General features: G+C 42.5%; 1 protein-coding gene across 2 annotated transcripts in view; it reads right to left on the reverse strand.

Moving 5' to 3' along the window:
- Positions 1-14,299, reverse strand: part of RNMT (RNA guanine-7 methyltransferase) — a 638,341-nt gene that overhangs the window by 128,193 nt on the left and 495,849 nt on the right. For both annotated transcript variants that reach the window (XM_044067181.1, XM_044067182.1), the window contains exon 9: positions 6,203-6,301. In XM_044067181.1, coding sequence (XP_043923116.1) covers positions 6,203-6,301 — 99 coding nt within the window. The remainder of the gene's footprint in view (positions 1-6,202; positions 6,302-14,299) is intronic.

Below are 14,299 nucleotides of genomic sequence, written 5' to 3' on the forward strand. Positions count from 1 at the left end.
ACCAAAAGAGAAATCCTCTGTGGGGGGGGGGTCAGAGGAACTAGTGTCCTCAGCATCGGAATCCTCATAGGTAGATAAAGGTAAATCCTGGTCATGAGAGGAAACAGAAATGTCAGAATCCTGGTCAGAAGTATCATAAGCAAACTCAGTCCTACGTCTCTTAGAGGGGGAAGGTTGACTTCCCCTGATTAAAGTAAGATTTTTTAGGCATAGAGGCCTGACCATGTGGTCTGGGCGTCAGTTTTCTAGGCATGGTTCAAGTTTTAGGCCATGAAGAAAAAGATGGTGTTGGTTTAATATGCAAGTCAGTAGGGCCTGAATACACCCTCAGAAGCCGGTGCCTGCACAGCGGCTCCGGACCCATCCAAGGTAGAGACATCCGCAGGTTCCACAATAGAAGCATCTGGCGGCATACTGGACTCCGAATGGGTCTCAACAGAGGCCTGCAAATCTGAAGTAGCATGTATCAGGGGCTGCAAAAGCACCTCACTGAGTACCGGCGAACTGGCGACTGGCTTAGGAGAAGCATTGTCGGCAGCTTTGGACCTAGGAGGCCTGTCTCTGTCTTTATCTTTGCATTTTTTCGGAATGTCGGTAGTTGGGTGGCTTACCGAAGACATATCTGGATAATTGAACCGAGCACCACAATATTTAGAAGCGAAAATATACAGACAGATAGTTTGTGGTTTAAATAAGGCCCAAAACCGACAGCAAGGTACATCGTGGTCAGAGCCTAGGCAAGGAATACAGTGCGAATGATAATCTTTATGAGGTATTTGCTTTCCACAAGAAATGCAATTATTTACTTTTACTGACATCGGTTAAGAGCAAGAAAGTTTCCCCAACGGGGAACTTAGCTTTTAGTTGAAGACTTCGGTTCTGAAACTCGAAAACGAAAATTTCAGGAGTCGGCTGACCAGCACTTGCGAACTGCTTCTGCTTTGGATACCACATGGCAAGAAAGACTGATGTAATGGCATCAGCAGCATGTTTTATACCCCTGACGACCTGACGTCACGGAAGAAGAGACAGCAACCGACGCAGGACCCAAGACTTTGTTAATCAGGCCGACTGAGGGCTACTGCAAGCAGATAACCCAAATGTGATGACTGCAACAGTGAAACACGAAGAACATCTTGCTTTTGAGCCTCTGCCCACTTATTTAGGGGTATAACTGGACAACCGTTTGGGGTTGTTAAAGTGTGGAAGTGGAATCTGTATCCCTGGGAAACTATATTTAAAACCCATTTGTCCTGGGTAATGTGTTCCCAGTTTTTTGCCTGCAGAGCAATCTTTCCCCCTAAAGGAGCAGTCGGCTGAGCAGGGCTTGAAAGTTTTAAAAGGTAAGTCATTGAGACAGTTTACCATAGAGGGGGGGGGGGTCTTACTAATCCCTGCTTTGGAAATTGGAGCCCCCCACTGCTTAGTCCTGTGCGTACCTTTGGACTGAAGCCCAAGTGTTCTGCTGGTTCTGGGTTTGGACTGAGAAGGCCTATAAGAGGCAGGAAAGGACCAATTCTTAGAGGGCCAATGCCTACTAAATCTTGGAGGCTGCACTTACAGGAAATCTTTACAGTTTGCATTGATTTAGCTTTTTCCTCCATCTTTTTAAGTACTTCTGCTTTGTTGCTAAACAGGTGGTCCTGGTTTAGGGGAGCATCCAACAATTTTGCTTTAACATGATCTGGCAAAGATTGCTCCTTTAGCCAAGCATGCCTTCTAAGTACAGACCCAGTAACAGCAGCCCTGCAAGATGCCTCTAGTGAATCAAAACCACATTGCAAAAGTATGTTTTCCAACTTGTTCAGCAGAATGCATTAAATCCTGTAAATCCTTATTTTCAGCACAGTCAGGAATAATCATTTTCTGTTTAAGCAATCCAATAATATGCTGCTGATACTTTAATATATGAAACTGGCAATTTAAGGCCGTAATGGCCAAGGTTGCAGAAGTGTATACCTTCTTACCCCATCTATACAGCGCCCTGGAATCTCTATCAGAGGGGGTAGGATTTTTGAAAGCAGTAGCCTTTATGCCCTTGGGTCCCTGTGAAATGGTCTCAAGATCCGCAGTAAGATTTTTAAAAAGGAACTTGAGAGAATCAGGAACCCTGTAACATCTATCTGGTTTTCTGGGAGCAGGAGGTAAAGAGTCAGGGCCAAGCTAGACTCCGAAAAGGCATCAACAATGCCCAGTACAGGGGGATAGCTAAAGGCCTGTGTTGTGGCAGGAGTAAGAAATCCCTAAGCCAGAGTAATCCTGGCTTTCCCAGCAGAAATGCTCCCTAAGAGTATGCAAGGTTTCACCAAGAGAGAAATCCTCTGGAGGGGAAGCAGAGGGAATGGAATCCTCTGCATCAGAATCCTCATAGGTAGATAAGGGTAACTCCTGGGCATCAGAGAAAAAAGAAATTTCAGTATCCTGATCAGAAGCAAAATCAGTTTTAGGTCTCTTAGAGGGAGAAGGGTGGCTTCCCCTGATTAGAGTAATAAGGTCTTCAGCTATTCTTATCATTTGTTTTTTAGGCATAGGGGCCTGACCATATGGTCTGGGTGTCGGTTTTCTAGGCATGGATCGAGTTTTAGGCCTTGAAGAAGAAGATGGCTTCGGTTTAATATGCAAGTCAGTAGGCCTGAATACACCCTCAGAAGCTGGTGCCTGCACAGCGGCACCGGATCCATCCAAAGTAGAGACATCCGCAGGTTCCACAATTGAAGCATCTCATGGCATACCAGACTCCAAATGGGTCTCAGTAGAGGCCTGCGAATCTGAAGTAGCGGGTATCAGGGGCTGCGAAAGCGCCTCACTGAGTACCGGTGAACAGCTTAGGAGAAGCGATGTCAGCAGCTTTGGATCTAGGCGGCCTGTCTCTGTCTTTATCTTTGCGTTTTTTTGTCATGTCGGTAGTTGGGTGGCTTACCGAAGCCATATCTGGACAATTGAACAGAGTACCACAATATTTAGAAGCGTAAATATACCAACGATGAATAGTTTGTTGTTTAAATAAGGCACAAAACCGACAGCAAGGTACATCGTGGTCAAGGCCTAGGCAAGGAATACAGTACGAATGAAAATCTTTATGAGGTATTTGCTTTCCACAAGAAATACAACTACTGACTTTTACTGACATCGGTTTAGAGCAAGAATAAGTTTCCCCAACAGGGTACTTAGCTTTAGTTGAAGACTTCGGTGCTGAAACTTGAAAATGAAAATTTCAGGAGTCGGCTGACCAGCACTTTCTAACTGCTTCTGCTTCGGGCACCACACGGCAAGAAAGACTGGTGTAATGGCATCGGCTGCATGCTTTATACCCCTGACTACCCGACGTCATGGAAGATGAGACAGCGACCGACGCAGGACCCAAGACTTTGATAACCAGGCCGACTAAGGGCTACTGCAAGCAGATAACCCAAATGTGAGGACTGCAACAGTGAAATGAAGAAAATTGCCTCCCCTCTCTCCTTGACCATCAGCTGTCTGCAACAAGTATATGAGCTCTTCTTAACTGAGGGACAGCTTGAAACGCATAAAGAGGTAGGGCCAACAGACAGAAGTAGCTTTCATTGACGTCTGGTCTGATTCAACCCTACATTACATCTCTTTTTACTCCAAAACATCCTTGAAATCATACAAGGGGTTCTTGTGCTGATACATGCGCTGGCACCCATCAATTCTGCCATCCTGTTAGTGGTTAGATAAGCCCCAAACTTTTCCTGTTCTTTTATTAGTTCACACTAACTCTGACACTTATGATATTCTTTAATACTGTGTTAATTTCTCAGGAAGTAGAGACAGCACCAGCAAAAACTGTGGTAGCTTAGGTGATAACTGCATGAATACAGGAACCATCTTAGGATTGATGTTAGGATTGAGATATAATGTGAGCAACACAAAAATAAACAAAAATGGATTGGATGGTGCCAAGGGTGCCAATCCCCAGATTCAGTGCATTAAGTCATAGCATGTTCCAGCAGGAGGCATATGCTAAGTGGAAAAAAGCTGCAGAATACAAGAATTTATCTCTCAATAGAATGTCCTCAGATGTGGAAATTCTAAAAGATACACACTGCAGAAGAAACTTCAAAGTAATACTTTATAGAACTGTTTGTTGAGTCGTTTCAGTTTGTTAGAAAAAATGATTATAGCATCTACTTACCAATTATTCAAAGTAAAAGGTGCTCTGCCTTACAAATGAACACTACAGCCTTTAGCTATGTCCAGGACTGCTCACACAGTACTAAGTGAGAACACAGCTACCACCACTGGCTATTCATCTCCTACTTAGATTAGTACCTTCCAGTGCTAACATACCAAGAGTAACTGTATCCTAGCTAAAACTACTGCATTTACACATGCAATGACTTCCATGAGAAAGTATCAATACCTTTTCAGTCCTATTGTCCCTTTCTGCTTGGACACACCAATATCACAATTCACTGCACACTTTTAAAATGAGCTAAATGTACTATTAACTTATGAGGGCAACATCTAAGCAATCTCTCCTAAAAGGCTTGATTCCAACAGTTAAAATGCACCTGTTTTGTGGGATCACCCTGATATACGTCAGCAGCCAGTCAGCCACAAACTTCTGAAACTGAATAAATAAATTCTTTACTCAAAACAAACTAGGCAAGACGCACTGAAAACTGAACATACAGACAAACATACTTTTGCAAAGGGAAACCAAAAACTGACTACCAGCAAGATGGCGCTACTAATACCATTAACTCAAGACAACTGTGGCCTATCGAAGCTTGACCCTTAAGATCATTTAGCAGTTGCAGGAGGCTTACAGGAAAAATGTATATACATGACCTCACAGACTCTGTGCAGCAGGCTGTCTCTCACAATCTAAAGTCTATGAAAAGATTCCCTTACTGCTCACAATCCATAAGTCTATAGACTGCTCCAAGAGGACTGTAAAAACTGACCTACTTGAATATCTGCACTCAGAAGTTAGAAGGAAGAGTCACATTACTTGAAGAATCTCTAGACAGGTGTCTCAAATTAAAGCAATAATGGGGAATAGTCAGCTAGCACAGACCTTTTAAACAAATATCCTTTCTTGCTTTTGGTCAAGGAGTAATAACTCCACTTGGATCAGCATTTTTAATCCAAACAATATCTCACAAAGCAAAGCTGCTTAGATAATCAGAAAGATACAAATCCAAATAACGTAATTACAACATTTGACAGAAGGTATCAGTTACAGTGCAAGATCATATGTGCCTCAATGAAGCTTTAGCTATTCCATGTAGGAGCACCCAAGATGGGCAGCTTCATGGCTGAAAGATCAGGCTAAATATGAATTACTGAAGGTAATGACAACCCACGCCAATATTTTTGCCATGAAAACCCACTGGACAAAAGGAACTAGAGACAGGCCTACTGTCCTAAAGACCCACAAATAATGTACAGTTGGACTTGACTAAGTTACAGCAGCATTAGCAACATAAGGAGCCCTAAACAATGCTAATGTATGCATATGTGAAATAGTTCCATTTTTCAAAGCTCTGCTGCATTTCTATGGTGAAAAAATGCAGAGTTTGTCACATTTTACATTTCTAATGCAACTTTACTGAAAAGACAACTGCATTTTTTATTTACAGCTTTTAGGTTCCATATCTTTGCTGCATATTTAATGATAAAAAAAAAATCATGTTTTTGTTTAGCTTTTCACACTAACTATAAGACCAGTGGATGGGAGGTGCAAGAGTAAGACCAGCCCAGGAAAGGAGCATAACAGAGAAGACTGCTACAGAAACGTACACAAATCCACATAAGGGGAGAAAGACGACATGTTGGCCATCTGTACAGTCATTAATGACCTACATGAAATGTATAACTGCTTCTTTTGCAGTTATATAATGTTCTGAGGACTCACTCACCCAATGTTAAGAGTCGTTCATTCTTTTAGATCTATGGCCAGAATGAGACCTGATGCAGTAAAATGGCATAGGATGCAATTTCCTCAAACTGTTTAGAAGTCCACAACACTGCCAGTTAGTACCTACATTTTCCAGCTGCAATAGATCCTGAAGACATTTTTCTTAAACCTTACTGTAGAAAACATGCTGACCACTTAAAACTACAACCATAAAGCAGGGATTTTAATTGTGTCTTTGCAAACAGTTTTAATATGCAAGGACTGCAGAGAGCAACAAAGTTAATAGTCATAAAAGGAATTACTGAATATACTTACCAAAGGTAATTTTGCTCCTTTTATTTTATGCTGCTCTGCATGTTCATAATCACCACAGGTATCAGACACGAGGCTGGCATATTTTTCTGGAGGATATTGCTAAAAAATAAAAAAATAAAGCTTGTTACGAGTGGAAAGGCGAATAGTTGTTTATACATCTTGCAGAAGAAAATTAAAAGTGGATGAAACCACAAAATGTACAAAGAAACTCAGTGGCATCAGACTTTGAAAGACCAAACTGCTTTTACAGACAGTAAAAAATGGGCAGTTACTGCATATGACTTTTGTTCTTTCACAAAAAGATTTACCACATTTTTCTTGACAGTCAAATATTCAAGGGCTTTCTCAGGAAATCAGGTTTTTGGCGAGTACTTGTCAAATATTACAATTACAGTTGTAATTCTTCCAATACAATACATGTGGCCTTGTGTCAGCACTGCCCCTGCTTTTATGTAGGAAAAACATCTAGGAGACTTGGGGATCGTATGTATGACCACCTATTAGATATTAGGAATGGCAAATCCACCAATGCATTATATAGGTTTGTCTTTCTTGGAGGCCAGCCTTAGTGGTTATGCATTTGTTTTGTTGTGAACAGTGACTTGTCAAATATTAGTGTGTCATTCTGAGTTCTACACATTTTCCCCAAAATGAGTACCGTTTCACTGAAATTGTCTAGTTGCAGCTAATTTCTACTGTCAGAATAATGTTTTACTTCGCAACCTGCAAGGTGTGAAAAGAGACCATTAGAAGCAAATTAATCTAATTTGTAATTTCTCAGACTACGTGACAGTAAGCCTCCCTCAGACCACAAAAAGTCCTTGATCTTCTATAAGATATAGGAAACTAATTTGGATCTCACAATAAAACACTGTAATATGCAATACATAGAAGCAGACCAATTTTCTCCATGTCACAGTAGCACAAGTAGTTGGCTTTGTACATTCTTAACTGCTCATTTACAATTAATATTCATGACTATGGAAAAGGAAGATCAGTCTAAGGGTGAGTACTGGCAAGGTAAATGGACACAATACTCAGTTGCCTTGTATTCCCTATGACTAACTTTATGCATTTATCTAGATAATAGTAATTAGCTTTAAGTACACAATACTTTTTGACGTGCTTGAGCCTCTGTGGAGAACCATCATGAGGAAATAATTCCTCAATCCCCTTCAAGTAACATTTCAGAACTGCACAGAGCATAACAAGTCTAAGCCTTTCTCATAATAGTAAATTAATGAGCTTGCCCTCCAACTGCACTTGTTTGCTGTCCTACAAAATAATTTATATGCTCTTACACCAATACAAATATTGTGGATATGAGCAAGAACTGGATTCAGGAAAAATGTAAGATACATATTACATGACATGCAAAGCACCCAATATTTATTCTTCTTGTTCTGAGTACTGCATTATGAGTTTTAAACCTCCAGACTAAAAGTTTCAGTTAATATACTGATTGCTAAAATGAGGAAAATCTCATAATAAAAAAAAGATACGGAATGCTTACGTATTTGCTTAATTATTTAATTATGCACATTTCTGACAGCTTCTTCATAGTACCTGATAGCATGTTAAGTAGTTCAAAGAAAAGAAAAGCAAAGCACACAAACCAGGTGACAAGAGGGGCAAAGCAAATGATAGGGTTTATCTGTGTTTTTCCCTCTTCCAAGTATGGCAGACCTACTCATAGAGGACAAAAAATATGTATTTTTTTCAAAACAACTCTCTCAATTGGCCCAGTTTGAGACTGGCAAATGAAAATGACAAACTAAATTGAAACTACAGCTATATGAGGGTACTCATCAAAACCACTGACGCTTGAACAAGATTAGTGAAGCAGTACACCTCTTAATATTACAAATATACAGGTGTACAGGGGTACTCATCATAAAGTACAGTTTTGTACCTACCATAAATGTAGATGTTCGAGTGCTAATACAGCTGCAGTAATCACAGATGGGTTCTCTGCCGTCAGGCGGTCCCTCGGTCGGCCGAATTCCAAAGTCTAGGTCCGGCGTCGGTTGTTGTCGCTTTCCCTCCTGACGTCAGTGAGGCCGGAGTATATAAGACACAGCCGACGCCATGTTCTTCAGTCTTTCTTGCCCCAGATGTCAGATGCTCCCAGAAGGAAGGCAATACATAAATTATGTTTATATGCATATACAAGCAATGCAATATAATCCAAAATCAGTAGTTGCAAGCAAATAAACCATAGAAGGATAACCCAGTCAGGTTGTATGAAGAGGGTGTTAGGCCCCATGCCTTTACCAAGTGGGGAAGGAGGGAGGGAAACCTGTACTGCAGCTGTATTAGCACTCGAACATCTACATTTATGGTAGGTACAAAACTGTACTATGTTCATCGTGCATACAGCTGCAGTAATCACAGATGGGTAGAGTCCCAAAGCTACGCACAGGGTGGTAGGTACTAGGAGGAACTGGGTTGAGCCAGAATGCCCTGCAACACAGCAGTGGCAAAGCCTGCTCTAGTTCTGGAATATAAAGGCAGGGGTAGTGTTTTGTGAAGGTATGTACAGAACTCCAAGTGGCTGCCTCCAAAATATCTTTGGTAGGAACTCCTCTGAGGAAGGCTGTAGAGGTAGCTGTGGCCCTGGTGGAGTGTGATCTGATACCTGTAGGAACAGATTTCCCATGATAGGAATAACAAAACCGTATGCAGTGGCCTATCCACTTTGAAATAGTCTGCTTGGTAACTGGCTTCCCTTGAGCCCCTACAGCATAGGACACAAAGAGTTGTTCTGATTTCCTGAAGGACTTTGTTCTGTCCAAATAGTAACGTAGCTGCCTATGGATGTCTAAAGAATGTAGCAGCCTTTCCCCTTTGTTTTGAGGATTGGGGTAAAAGGTAGGTAGGTGTATGGCTTGATTTAAAGCTACCCTGGATACCACTTTAGGCATAAATTACGGGTTGGTACGAAGGGAAACCCTGTCCTGATGGAAGATGAGAAAGGGCTGCACCGCCATGAGGGCCTGTAGTTCCGAAACTCTACGAGCTGAAGTGATAGCCAGAAGGAAGGCTGTTTTCCAGGACAAATATTGCAAATCTGTTGAGGCAGCTGGTTCAAAAGGAGGCAATGTTAATTTTTCTAGTATGTAATTAAGATCCCAGGCTGGTATTGGTTGTTTCCTTGGTGGTCTTATATTCTTATCCCCTCTGAGGAACTGTCGCAAGAGTGGGTGAGAAAATAAAGGAGGATCCGTGTTGAATTCTGCAGAAATGGCTGAGGCATGGATTTTTATGGAAGAAAATGAAAGTCCACTGTTCAGCAGCTCAGCTAGATACTGTAATACCTGAGGCAAGTTCAGTTTTCTAGGGTCCTGGCCTTTTTTCTCATTCCAAGAACAAAACCGCTTCCATTTTGCAGAGTAAGCTTTTCTAGTAGATGGCCTTCTGGCCTCCAAAATGACATCCTGCACCTCTTTGGAGAGTAGGGTCTGTTGTGGTGTTAAGGAATTTTCCATGCAGCGAGATTGAGTGTTTTCAGCTGACTGTGAAGAGTTTTGTAGCTGTGCTGAGTCAGCAGAAGAGGCATTAGAGGCAGGGACCAGGGAGGAGTATGTGTTAGGCTCCTCAGGAGTGGGTACCAGTGTTGCCTTGGCCAATCTGGAGCAATCAGTATCATCTTCGGTCTGTCTGCTCTTGCTTTCAAAAGCACCTTGGGCAGAAGAGGCAGAGGTGGGAATGCGTAAACTGTCCATGCTGCCCAACTGAATGAAAGGGCATCCACTCTCCAGGCCTTTGGATGAAAGGTCCTTGAACAAAACTTTTCCAATTGATGATTCCTGTGGGAGGCAAAAAGATCTATGTCTGGCCTCCCCCACGCTTGGATTATTTCTGTAAACACCTGAGGATGTAACTTCCATTCGTGTGGATCTGTCATATTCCTGCTTAGATTGTCTGCCAGCGTGTTTTCCAATCCTGGCAAGTACTGTGCTTGAAGTTCGATTTGCCATTCCAGAGCCAAGTTCCAAAGAGTCATGGCTAGTCTGCACAAGGGGTATGAATGTGTTCCTCCTTGTTTGTTTATGTACCACATTACTGTGGTGTTGTCTGTTCTTATCAGTAATTGTCCTGGATGCAGGAAGTCCTTGAAAGCTGTAATTGCATTTATTACTGCTAGCATTTCTTTTTGATTGATGTGAAGGTACTTTTCCTTTTGGGACCATTTGCCCTGAATGCACCTGTCCGTCATGTGCACCCCCCAGGCGTAATCTGAGCCGTCTGTTGTGATGACTTGCTTTGCTTGAGGCTTGCAGAATGGGAGGCCTGTGTTTGCTTGACATGCTTGGGCCCACCATAGAAATTCCTTTTGCAAACATGGAATTATTGGTATTATTGTTTCCAAACTGTGACTGTGTTGAGACCATAGGTTTTTTAGGTAACTTTGAAGTTTCCTCATATGCAGCTTTGCACATGGGATTAAAAGAATGCAAGATGCCATGAATCCCAGAGCCTGCAGGATTTTCCTTGCAATAAGCCTGGTACATTTTGCTAGTATTTTGAAGTACTGAGTTAGTTGCCCCTGTTTTTCTGGCGTAAGGTAGGCCATCTGGGTGTTTGTGTCCAAGTTGGCACCCAGGAAAGTTATTTTCTGAGATGGTGTTAGCCTTGATTTCTCTTTGTTGATTGTGTATCCCAGAGAATGCAGTAACCGTGTCACATATGCCAGATGTTCCAGAAGTATGTGCTTGCTGTCCGCTTGGATCAGGCAGTCGTCCAAATAAGGGTAAATTTGTATCCCTTGAAGTCTGCAGTAGACAATCACTGATGCCAGGCACTACTCTGGGCGCAGTAGATAAGCCAAAGGGCAATGCAGAGAATTGATAGTGGATTGAACCTGCAAGAAATCTGAGGTATCTTCTGCAGCTTTGTCTGATTGGGACATGCAGGTATGCCTCCTTGAGGTCAGATGTTACCAGCCAAAACTCCTTGCCCAGCATGGGAAGAAGCTGCTGTAATGTGAGCATCTTGAATTTTGGTACGAGTAGAAATGTGTTTAGGATGGATAAGTCCAAAATGGGTCTCCAGTCGGTTCCTTTCCTTGGTACCAGAAAAAGTCTTGAATAAAAACCTTGACCTTGTTCGTGAGTAGGTACCTCTTGAATAGCTCTCATGCTTATGAGCTTTGAAATTTGTAGTTGTGCCTCTGCCCTTTGATTTTGTGGCAGGTTTGGCATGCCTCTCATTTTTGGAAGAGTGTGGAATTGAAATTTGTAGCCTCTGTTTATAATGTCCAGGATCCATTTGTCTGTTGTGACAATATGCCAATTGCTTGCAAATAATGCTAGCTTTCCTCCCAAAGGTGCTGCCAGCTGAGACATGCTTGGCATAGAAATGAGGGAGTCATTGGGTTTGCTTCCTGTATTGTTGTGCACAGTCTTCGCCACCTCTTGGTGCTGGAGTTTGCCATTGTTGGTCTCTATATGATCCTTGTGATTGTCCTCTGCCCCTTGTGCGTCTGTATTTACCTCTTTGGGGCTTGTCAGTGGCTGGAAAGGACCAGTTTTTTGAAGGCCAATTTCTGCTAAAACGTGGTGGTTGGACCTGTAAAAAAGCTTTAGTTTGCATAGATTTTGCTTTTTCTTCCATTTTCCATAGTATCTCCTCAGCATTAGTACCAAACAGCACATCCTTTTGTAAAGGAGCATCTAGAAGTTTAGCTTTCACATGGTCAGGCAAGTTTTGTTCCCTAAGCCAGGCATGTCTGCGAATGACTGATCCTGTAGCAGCCGCTCTACTTGAGGCCTCTAGGGCATCATAACCACATTGTAAGGTGTGTTTACCCACTTGCTCTGCACTATGCATCATATCCTGTAACTCCTTCAAATCTGGTTGTTCAGGTTGAGACATTTTATTCCTTAATTGTGATAACAGGAACTGTTGATATTTAAGCATATGAAACTGACAATTTAAGGCCCTCATGGCTAGGGTGGCCGAGGTATATACCTTTTTTCCCCACCTTTCTAAAGATCTTGACTCTCTTTCTGCAGGAAGTGGATTCTTGGCAGTGGAGGCCTTCAATCCCTTGGGGCCTTGTGAAATGGTTTCAGGGTCAGCATTATGGCTTTTGAAGAGAAATTGATGAGAGGTAGGTACTCTGTAGTACCTATCAGGTTTGACTGGTGCATGAGGCAGAGAATCCGGGTTAAGGCAAGCCTCCGAATAAACATCATCAAGTATGTCCAAAACAGGAGGTATCGCCAGAGGTCTGTGTTGAGGTAACAAAAGAAATTCCCTAAGTATTTTCTTGGAATCTGAAAAGTCTTGGCCTTCCCAATGGAAGTGTTCCCTCAAAGTGTGCAAGGTTTCCCCAAAGGAAAAATCCTCAGGAGGAGATGCAGAAGGAATGGACTGCTCTGCATCCGAATCCTCAAAAGGGGAGTAAGAGTGTTCCTTCTACATCAGAATGCTCTGATAAAATGGATCCCTGATCAGAAGAGGGAGAATCTTCCTCCACTCTGGGTCTCTTGTCTGAAGGGGGTTGAGAAAGTACAGTTTTGTACCTACCATAAATGTAGATGTCCGATAGGCATGCATCTGCAGTCCTTACAAATGGGTTGTCCTGTCGTCAGGCAGCCCTTCGGTCGGCCGGATTCCAAAGTCTGGGTCTGGCCTCGGCTGGTGTCGCACTTCACCCGACGTCATAGCTGCAGTTCTTCGGGTATAAAGTCAGCAGCCGACACCATTTTCCTCAGTGTTTCTTGCCCCAGATGCCAGGTGCCCTCTAGGAAGGCTAAATTTGGATAAATGCAAATGGTTCCAAATAGTAGAGAGCAAACCAAAAATAAGCATGTATGTACATATATACAAACAAATACACCATAATAGATTCCCCCAGCTAGCTACAAGATGGGCAAATACCCTAGGAGTACCACAGAGGTGAAGGAGGGTGGGTAATCCTGACTGCAGATGCATGCCTATCGGACATCTACATTTATGGTAGGTACAAAACTGTACTATGTCCTTCAAGGATGCATCTGCAGTCCTTACAAATGGGTAGAATACCATAGCCAAACTGGGGAGGAGGAGAAATAAGATTATGGTGTAGTTAAGATCCCTTGCAAAACAGCAGTGGCAAAACCTGCTCGGGATCTGGAGTATAAAGGTAAATTATAATGCTTGGCAAATGTATGCACGGAGCTCCAAGTAGCAGCCTCTAAAATGTCTTTGGTAGCCACTCCTCGTAAAAAGCTGTGGTAGTGGCTGTAGCCCTTGTAGAGTGAGGCCTGATGTTTTCTGGAGTTTTCTTCCCATGGTAGGAATAACAAAATCTAACGCAATTTCCTATCCACTTAGAGATTGTCTGTTTCGAAATTGCTTTTCCTTCCATTCCTGTTGCATATGCTACCAGTAGCTGGTCAGTTTTTCTATTGCTCTTGGTCCTGTCCAGGTAGTAACGTAATTGCCTATGTACATCCAAGGTATGCAACAGTCTTTCTCCCCTGTTCTGTGGGTTGGGGAAGAATGTAGGTAGGTGGATAGCTTGATTTAAAGATACCCTGGAGACCACCTTTGGCATAAAAGTAGAATTAGTTCTCATGGACACTATCTTGATGGAAGATCAGGAAGGGCTGTACTGCCATTAATGCCTGTAGCTCGGATACCCTTCTTGCTGAAGTGATTGCAAGCAGGAAAGCAGTTTTCCATGAAGTACTGTAATTCTGCTGTTGCTGCTGGCTCGAAAGGAAGGAGTGTCAACTTTTCTAGCACAAAGTTCAAGTCCCATGCTAGTAATGGTGGCTTCCTAGGTGGTTTTACGTTTTTAATTCCTCTCAGAAACTGCCTGAGTAGAGGATGTGAGAAGACTGGAGGATCCAAGTTGTATTCTGCTGAAATAGCTGATGCATGAATCTTAATGGAAGAATAGGACAGGCCGTTGTGGAAGAGCTCTGCCAAGTATTCCAGGACGTTAGCTATGTTTACCAGTGCCACATTTTCTCCTTTTGCAGTACTCCAAATGAGGTATCTTTTCCATTTTGCTGAATAATTTTTTCTTGTTGAGGGTCTGCGAGCCTCCAAGATAATGTCTTTAACCCTTTGAGATAAATCTGGGTTATTTGGCCTTATGCA

Source organism: Protopterus annectens, chromosome 3.part1 (assembly GCF_019279795.1).
Source record: "Protopterus annectens isolate FY-2018-M chromosome 3.part1, PAN1.0, whole genome shotgun sequence".
Classification (NCBI taxonomy): Eukaryota; Metazoa; Chordata; order Ceratodontiformes; family Protopteridae; genus Protopterus; species Protopterus annectens.